The sequence below is a fragment of the Nomascus leucogenys genome, chromosome X, assembly GCF_006542625.1.
Source record: "Nomascus leucogenys isolate Asia chromosome X, Asia_NLE_v1, whole genome shotgun sequence".
NCBI classification, from domain to species: domain Eukaryota; kingdom Metazoa; phylum Chordata; class Mammalia; order Primates; family Hylobatidae; genus Nomascus; species Nomascus leucogenys.
Genome location: NC_044406.1, coordinates 22301136 through 22310266, shown reverse-complemented (window position 1 = coordinate 22310266; position 9131 = coordinate 22301136). Strand labels below are relative to the sequence as shown.

Genomic DNA, 9131 nt, shown 5'->3' with positions numbered 1-9131 from the left:
TTAGTCTACAGTGGTCCTTATCAACTACCGTTTTCGTTATTGTGGAAATTAGTCGGTTTAGGAATTTGGGCCAATTTAATGAATAATGAAAGGAGTTCACATATCTAGGGGGAAATGGTCTTTTTCTTTTTCATTTCAGTCCTTAAGAAAGCATTTGTTTACTTCTTTACCCCCGGCAGTTTTAAGGGCTATTGTTTCTCTGCTCTAAAAATCCATTGTATTAACACAGGACTACAAATTCACCCTCCAAGTGAGATGTTAATTTATCTGATTTATACTTGTGTCCAACTGGAGCTTTTCTGTTTGCAAATTTCCTGTACAAAAATGTGTACTTTTTCAGTACACATGAGACCCTAATTTCAGTGATCCAATTTACCTTCAAAATTATCTTGGTCAGGTGCCATGGCTCACACCTGTAATCCCAACACTTTGGGAGGCCAAGGCAGGAGGATCTGAGACCAGCCTGGGCAACTTAGCGAGACCCTGTATCTACTAAAAATAAAAAAAATTACCCGGGCATGGTGGCATGCAGCTGTAGTCCCAGTTACTTTTGGGAGGCTGAGGTGGGAAAATTGCTTGAACCCGGGAAGATAAGGCTGCAGTGAGCTGTGATCACACCACTGCACTGCAGCCTGGGCGAAAGAGTAAGACCTTGGCTCTATTAAAAAAAAAAAAGTTGCCGGGCACGGTGGCTCACGCCTGTAATCCCAGCACTTTGGGAGGCCGAGGTAGGTGGATCACGAGGTCAGGATATCGAGACCCATCCTGGCTAACACAGTGAAACCCCGTCTCTTCTAAAAATACAAAAAATTAGCTGGGTGTGGTGGTGGGCGCCTGTAGTCCCAGCTACTCGGGAGGCTGAGGCAGGAGAATGGTGTGAACCCGGGAGGCGGAGCTTACAGTGAGCCGAGATCGCGCCACTGCACTCCAGCCTGGGCGACAGAGCAAGACTCTGTCTCAAAAAAAATAAAAAAATAAAAAAATAAAAAAGTATTGACCGGGCACGGTGGCTCATGCCTGTAATCCCAGCACTTTGGGAGGCCGAGGCAGGTGGATCACGAGGTCAGGAGATCAAGACCATCCTGGCTAACACAGTGAAACCCCGTCTCCACTAAAAATACAAAAAAAAAAAATTAGCCAGGGTGGTGGCGGGCGCCTGTAGTCCCAGCTACTTGGGAGGCTGAGGCAGGAGAATGGCGTGAACCCGGGAGGCGGAGCTTGCAGTGAGCCAAGATCATGCCACTGCACTCCAGCCTGGGCGACAGAGCAAGACTCGGTCTCAAAAAAAAAAAAAAAAAAAAAGAAAGTCTTGCGTGGCATGAGGTTTTGGGGGACAAGATGTTTTTTCTTGATTTTCAATGTTTCATAATCCCACCTCCACATTTTCCTTGTGTAATGATGAGTTTATTCATTGAATGAGACCTTGGCTCTATTAAAAAAAAGTCTTATGTGGCATGAGGTTTTTAGGGACAAGATGTTTTTTCTTGATTTTCAATGTTTCATAATCCTATCTCCACATTTTACTTGTGTAATGATGGGTTTATTCATTGTGGGCCTCAGTTTCTAACTTGGTTTTCAGCTCTTGAAAATTCCATCAGGCCGGGTGCAGTGGCTCATGCCTGTAATCCCAGCACTTTGGGAGGCCGAGGCGGGTGAATCACGAGGTCAGGAGATCGAGACCATCCTGGCTAACACGGTGAAACCCCGTCTCTACTAAAAAATACAAAAAATTAGCCGGGCGTGGTGGCAGGCGCCTGTAGTCCCAGCTACTCTGGAGGCTGAGGCAGGAGAATGGCGTGAACTCAGGAGGCTGAGGCAGGAGAATGGCGTGAACCCAGGAGGAGCTTGCAGTGAGCCGAGATCGCGCCACTGCACTCCACACTGCCCAGCGTGGGTGACAGAGCGAGACTGTCTCAAAAAAAAAAAAGAAAATTCCGTCAGATGCAGTGTATAGTGTCATCAATGTAAAAAGCCATGTTTTGCCAGGCGCTGTGGCTGACCCTTGTCATCCCAGCACTTTGGTAGGCTGAGGTGGGTGGATCACTTGAGGTCAGGAGTTCAAGACCAGCGTGGCCAACATGGTGAAGCCCCGTCTTTACTAAAAATACAAAAATTAGCTGGGTACGGTGGCACATGCCTATAGTCCCAGCTACTCAAGGAGGCTGAGGCATGAGAATTGCTTGAACCCGGGAGGCAGAGGTTGCAGTGAGCTTTGAGATTGCGCTACTGCGCTCCAGCCTGGGCAACAGAATGAGACTGTGTCTCAAAAAAAAAAAAAAAAAGTCATGTTTTACATGTTGCTATGTATAAAACCTTGATAGTCAACTGGTCAACTGGCTTCTATCCAGACTTTGTTAATACTAGCATAACGGCCGGGCGCGGTGGCTCACGCTTGTAATCCCAGCACTTTGGGAGGCCGAGGCGGGCGGATCACGAGGTCAGGAGATCGAGACCACGGTGAAACCCCGTCTCTACTAAAAATACAAAAAATTAGCCGGGCGTGTTGGTGGGCGCCTGTAGTCCCAGCTACTTGGAGAGGCTGAGGCAGGAGAATGGCGTGAACCCGGGAGGCGGAGCTTGCAGTGAGCCGAGATCGCGCCACTGCACTCCAGCCTGGGCGACAGAGCGAGACTCCGTCTCAAAAAAAAAAAAAAAAAAATACTAGCATAACACATGACCATAAAAACTTTAGATTGGGTTAAAAACTATTTTGAGCAATTCTGTTTATCCAATGATGTTTGCGGGTCATTTTTGTCTTCAACAGCAAGAAAGATGTGTAAGAAAGAAAGAATTAGTAAAAATGCTTACACCAAACAATTAAATCAAAGAGTAGTTTATTAAAAAAGAATCAAACAGAAACTCTAAGTACCAGTGTGTACATTGTACACATTTAAATGACTCACGAGAATGAAGTTTTTTCAAATATATTAAGATCACACCACCTTATTGTTTATCGAAAGATATTCAAGGAGAAAGATCTGATTCTCCAAACTGCATCTGAGATTGCCACTTTAAACAGACCTCATTTCAAACATGCAACAACGCCACTGGTAATAAAGCTTTGGAATGGGTGCTCATTCTATTATTTCACTACAAACAGCATAGAAAGCAAGATAAGTTGGGAATTTATTCTAAAATAGAATGGAGGTTGTCATCATCTACACCAGCACCCCTCACTCCTCTGTTGCCATTTTTAGCAAGTACTCCTTGTCGATCTTGAACAGTCTCCAACCCTCTTCACTGGACAGATCAGAAGCACCTCTTCTTTTATAGAAGTTGATGGATGATTCATTCCATTCTGCTACCAAGAAGTGCATGCTGCTGCAGCGACACCTCATTGCAACCTATCATGAGAGAGTAAAACACACACTTGGCGACATTTCAGCCTGCTTTCAAGACCCAATTTTTATTCCATCATTAAAATAATCCAGTAAACTTACAAATTTGGAAACCAAAAACTAAGACATACCTGGCTTAGATTCTTCAGAATTTCTGATCCTATGCCAAAGCCTAAAAAGAAAGAGAAGTACAATTTAAAAAGTCATTGTAAGGATTTATAACCCTGAACTCTCTTCAAACCCTCTGCTCCGAACTCAGTCATACCTCTATAATCACTCATCACGAAGAAGTCCTCAAGATACAATAACTTGCCAATCCACGGGTCATAGGTAAAATAATACATGGCAAAACCAACAATGCTGTGTCCTGTAATAAGAGTATCACATGAGATGTGCAGAAAGAAAACATTCCATAAAAGTTGCAGCTGCAGAATCAGAGGCCTATCATAGGTTTTAAAAAACATACATGCATGTATTACAGAAACAAGTAGCCATGACTGTCTCATGATTTTTATGTGAGTGCAGTCCAGGCCACTGCTGGATGATCTCACTGTTCTGAGAACATGTATTTGCAAAAAGCACACATCAGAACGCACTGAAGTCAGGCTACAACTGTGGACTGGCCACTCTGCAGTCTGCTGGAGCTCACACTCAGGAAGTGAGAACGCTTTCATTACTTGCCAGAGCAAAACTGCTATGGTTTTAAACTCAACACACACATTATTCACATCCTATTGGTATACTGGTATGTTGACTTGGGAATACGTCAGGTTTACACGGCAGTTCAGAATAGTAAATATTTGGAAGTTTACAAACTCTTGCTTCCTTAAAGGTCAGAACATCAGGCCAAAGTACAACGTTTAATTTCAGAACTTGCCTTCCAATTTACGCATTTTCAATTTGCTCTCCCCATTTGTTGAGTCAGAAGAAGCAGCATTGCCCAGAAACAGGTATTACGTAACATGCACATACTCTAAAAGTACTCATCCCTTGTTTTCTGCTCATTTCTTCTAGCCTGAGGAACAGACGTCAGAAAAAAAGCAACCACCCAAACAACTTCCCCTTTTAGCTGAGCTGTCTTCTGACCAATCAACAGGGACCAGCCAGAAAAAAAAAAAAAGGCATCTGACACCCTCTTAACAGGTGTCTACTATTCCAAATGGAGGCAAAGGTTTCAAATTAAACTTTCTAGCCATTTCATATTCCTTAGCAAACAGACAGGAAGCGAGTATCATAGTGGGTTTCTGATCTACCGTGTTTGAAGTGTGTGATAATAGGACCTTACCTCATTTATCATGATCATCTACTTTATTGTGTAAAGGATCTTTTAGTTACCTCCCCGCCCATCCATGTACACGGAAGGGCCATGTACATGGCGAAGCTAGAGACTGTAACCTGAAGATTGGGACAAATTGAAGAAAAAAATGTGATTTAACACAATTACAAAAACTGTTACGTTAGGGTCAAACAAGAACCATTTTATGAAACTGAATTACAACAAATGACATTATACCTAACTCTTCCGGGTCTCCACAGCACTTATACTTACTTAAGCAGCTTAAACTCTTCCGAGTCGCCACAGCACTCTGATACTTACTTAAACAGCTCTTTTAACCTGCCCTAGTATTCTTAAGTGCAGCATATCTAATTTTTTTTTCCTCAGTAGTTTGAACACTTGCTGGCTATTTTTTCTGTCCAAGTTCTCAGTAACTTCGGCCTGTGTAGTCAGTGGTTCTACACAGCCGACACTACTTCTTACATAACACTCGGTCTCTCTGGCTTCTGGAAAGGGAGAGGGGTTACCTTCCGGAGTCCAGTGCTCTTTGGGCACTTCTGCAACCAGGCAGTGGTAAAAGGGGTGCTCTCCAAAACCATCTTCTAGCAGATCTGCAAGAAGGGGGAGCAGGGACGGTAATGGCCTTGGCGAAGGTGACAAGCACAGAACGCTTGTCCCCCGTCCCGCCACTATTGAATTACCTTTTTCAGTTAAGATTACTTGTTCTTCCATGTATTCATATTTAGCCAGCTCCTGGGGGGATGCACATAGGAGAGAAAAAAGTAGAAAACAAAATGAGGCTCCAGCCCGGCCAGCTCAGGGGAACGGAATGGGGCGGGCGGGCCGGGGATGGGCGCAGAAAGGGGAACAGGCTGGGCTCTCACACTGGCCGAGACCTCAAGACGTGAATCACCCCACCCTGGGAAACGGAGCCACCTCCACCCCACGCCCCGGGAGGAGCTCTGGCTCTCCTCTACCTTGATCAGCCGCAGTATGTCACTGCAGTCGGCGGCAGTGGCTGGGCGGATCACGAATTTAGCCATTTTCGTCTTTTGCTTTTCTTCCCTTTGCGGACCAGGCCCCTGTACTTGAACAGTAGGAGGAGGTGGTTCCTCATTCGTCTCCCGGGAGCGTCCTCTTCTCAGTCAGGCTGGCACCATGACCCAGGGAACCTCGGCGAGTGACGGACAAACCTCAGTCGACCTGCGACTAAGAGCTGCGCACTTGAACATTGGCCCGGCTCGGCTTTTAAGCGCAAAGAAGCCCCGCCTCGGGCCGTGAGGTGGGACCTCTCATCCAATGAGGCCGCGGCCCCGGGGCGCATCGTTTCCTCTCCTAGGCACCACCCTCTCTTCCGGGCACCCGTGTGAACCCGGAGGACAAAAGTGGGGGTAGCGGGGCGCGCTGTGGGATTCGCTAGCGGCGCCCTCTGGTGGCGCTTCGCGGAGCCTTGGCGGAAACCCTACTGGGAGCCGGTGTGTCCCCCAGTAACATTTGCAAATGAAAGAGGGGAATTCCCTCTGCAGCCCCCCCCGCCCCCCCCACAAGTGACCTTGCTCTTTTCTCCTTGGCCGGTCAGGGAAGCAAACTCAGGAGCCCTGGCCTTAGGAGATGGGAGGAAGATTAAAGCAGCAGTTCTCAAAGTGTGATCCGGGAGACCCTGCAGATCCCAAGATCCTTTCTAGAGTTTCGGTGGGAGAAATAGTTTTAGAGTTATAGACGTCATTTGCCTTTTAAACTCACAATGGAATTTTCCAGAGGCGACCTGATGTCTAATGATGACACTGCTCTTATGACCAAAGGAATGTGAGCTCGTATATTCTTTTAGAATTTCCTAAGGTAGGTTATTTGGATTTCCCAATAATCTTTTTTCTTTATACTTGTAGTTTTTAGAGTTGACAGCATGTTTTTTCTTACTTTTCTAACCTTCTTATACCTTCTTAAATCTCTAATCTTCCTTGACACTTGATCTTGACACCTTTCCTTCTGCCCGAGGTACATTCTTCATAATTTCCTTTAGTAAAGATCTGCTTTTGCCAAACTTTCTCAGTTTTGCTTATCTGAATGTGTCTTTAATTCATCTTATAATTCTTTTTTTTAGACTAGTCAAGTGCAGTAGTGAGAGTAAAATAAGGAGTTTGATCTGTAACTGATTGTGAACAATCAACTGAGATAACTCACTACCTTTGGACCAGCCCATCTTAAAATTCTTGAAGGATTTATTTCACTGTTTATAGATTTTGAGGTTCAGAAGTTTTCCTCTTTCAGCACATTGATGATATCTGTCTTCTGACTTCGGTTGCTGTTGAAAGTTGTTGTAATCCCTACATGATCCATCTTCTGTGCTTCATTTCTTTTAACTTTTTTTTGAAATAATTATACATTTACATAATATGTGATGATGTTATTGCTCTGGTGACTGAAAGAATATGTGCCTGTGTATTCCCATGTTTTTTACAATTTTCGAAGGTAAGGTCTTTGGATTCCTTGATAATTTTTTTTTTTTTTTTTTTTTGTAGAGATAGGGTCTCACCATCTTGCCCAGGCTGGTCTCGAACTCCTGGGCTCAAGTGCTCCTCCCACCTTGGCCTCCCAAAGTGCTGGGATTACAGGCGTGAGCCACCACGCCCGGCCAAAACAATCACTATTCTATTAAACTAAGCAATCCAAAAAGCAGATGGCTTTGGTTTTGCTATAGTTACGCAGCTATCACTAGTGCTTAGTCATAGCGGTCTAATTTACTGTTACCAGGAAATGTATGACAAGCTCTCCTAAGTGTTGACATTTTAGACAGAAGCAGAGGAGGAAAAGGCCTTCTGGTCATCCATGAGGTCTAGCCAACACTGTCAGGAAAGACTAGTAGCTGTAACTTAGGCAGTTGAGAATCAGTGATTTTTAAAGATCTTTGAGAAAGACGTTTGAGTTTCATAATCTCCCAGGGCAACTCAGTATCTGTGGAATCCCCCTAGGGCAGGAAGGGTAACAGAGAATCTACTTCTGCTTTCTTTTCTACGTACAGGATATTGCTAGCAAAGGCAGAGAATCACTTGTTGAATGTTAGGGGTGGTCTTTTGGGGATAGTCTGATCCCTCCTTCTACAGAGGCAGGTGGATCACGAGGTCAGGAGTTCGAGACCAACCTGGCCAACATGGTAAAACGCCGTCTCTACTAAAAATAAAAAAAAAAAAAAAATGGGCGTGGTGACGAGTGCCTGTAATCCCAGCTACTCAGGAGGCTGAGGCAGGAGAATCGTTTGAACCCAGGAGGCGGAGGTTGCAGTGAGCCAAGATCGCGCCATTGCACTCTAGCCTGGGCAACAGGGCAAGACTCTGTCTCAAAAAAAAAAAAAAAAAGTGGGCCGGGCACGGTGGCTCACGCTTGTAATCCCAGCACTTTGGGAGGCCGAGGCGGGCGGATCACGAGGTCAGGAGATCGAGACCACGGTGAAACCCTGTCTCTACTAAAAATACAAAAAATTAGCCAGGCGTGGTGGCGGGCGCCTGTAGTCCCAGCTACTCGGAGAGGCTGAGGCAGGAGAATGGCGTGAACCCGGGAGGCGGAGCTTGCAGTGAGCCGAGATTGCGCCACTGCACTCCAGCCTGGGCAACAGAGCAAGACTCCGTCTCAAAAAAAAAAAAAAAAAAGTGGAATAGTGATTGTTTCATTAAAATGCATTACAATTTTTTCTATTTTTTTTTTCCAGTTTAAGTTTCTTTTTTCTTTCTTTCTTTTTTTTTTTTTTTTTTTTGAGATGGAGTCTCACTCTGTCACCCAGGCTGGAGTGCAGTGGCGTGATCTCCGCTCAGTGCAACCTCTGCCTCCCGGGTTCAAACCATTCTCCTGTCTCAGCCTCCTGAGTAGCTGGGACTACAGGCACACGCCACCATGCCTGGCTAATTTTTGTATTTTTAGTAGAGAGAGGGTTTCACTATATTGGTCAGGCTAGTCTCAAACTCCTGACTTCAGGTGATCCACCTACCTCGGCCTCCCAAAGTGCCAGGATTACAGGCGTGAGCCACCGTGCCCGGCCCAGTTTAAGTTTCATGATCTTTTGCTTTGCTTTGTCCTTATGACAAGAAGAACCTATTCTGAAAAACAGATGGTGGCCAGGAGTGGTGGCTCATGCCTGTAAACCCAGCACTTTGGGAGGCTGAGGTGGATGAATCGCTTGAGCCCAGGAGTTTGAGACCATCCTGGGTAACATAGGGAAACTCCGTCTGTACAAAAAAAATACAAAAATTAGCTGGGTGTGGTGGCGTGTGCCTGTATCCCAGCTATTATACTTGGGAGGCTGAGGTGGGAGGATCGCTTGAGCCCAGGAAGTTGAGGCTGCAGTGAGCCATGATCACGCCACTGCACTCCAGCCTGGGTGACAGAGCGAGACCCTCTCTCAAAAAAACCAAAACAAAACAGACAGCTAAAAAAGCCTACTGTGACTGTGTTTGTGGACATGAAGAAGCCTAGAACTCTAAGACGTTTGAATGTTTTTCATGGCAGTGAATCACATTATGCTTTTC

The 9131-nt window shown here is 45.4% G+C and overlaps 1 protein-coding gene across 2 annotated transcripts; it reads right to left on the bottom strand.

Annotated features, from left to right (window-relative positions):
• Nucleotides 1-2817: 2817 nt before the first annotated feature.
• Nucleotides 2818-5939, bottom strand: SAT1 (spermidine/spermine N1-acetyltransferase 1). Of its 2 annotated transcripts, XM_030807635.1 has the most exons (6): nt 5592-5939; nt 5316-5367; nt 5142-5225; nt 3604-3705; nt 3470-3510; nt 2818-3344 (listed from the first exon to the last, which is right to left on the bottom strand). In XM_030807635.1, exons 1-6 carry the CDS (start codon nt 5655-5657, stop codon nt 3174-3176), a joined length of 516 nt encoding a protein of 171 aa, XP_030663495.1. In that variant the 5' UTR covers nt 5658-5939; the 3' UTR covers nt 2818-3173. The 2 variants fall into 2 exon arrangements, with proteins under 2 accessions (XP_030663495.1, XP_012356375.1); XM_012500921.2 differs by lacking the exons at nt 5142-5225; nt 5316-5367; nt 5592-5939 and having other exon boundaries at nt 3604-4331.
• Nucleotides 5940-9131: the final 3192 nt, after the last annotated feature.

Bases quoted from the DNA above. Each gene is read 5' to 3' on its own strand.
- SAT1 (XM_012500921.2), bottom strand. From the start codon at position 4,012: ATGAAAGCGTTCTCACTTCCTGAGTGTGAGCTCCAGCAGACTGCAGAG. The intron at 3,511-3,603 runs GTATGACTGAGT...CTTTCTTTTTAG, and splicing joins CGTGATGAGTGATTATAGAG to GCTTTGGCATAGGATCAGAA. The intron at 3,345-3,469 runs GTATGTCTTAGT...CTCTCATGATAG, and splicing joins TTCTGAAGAATCTAAGCCAG to GTTGCAATGAGGTGTCGCTG.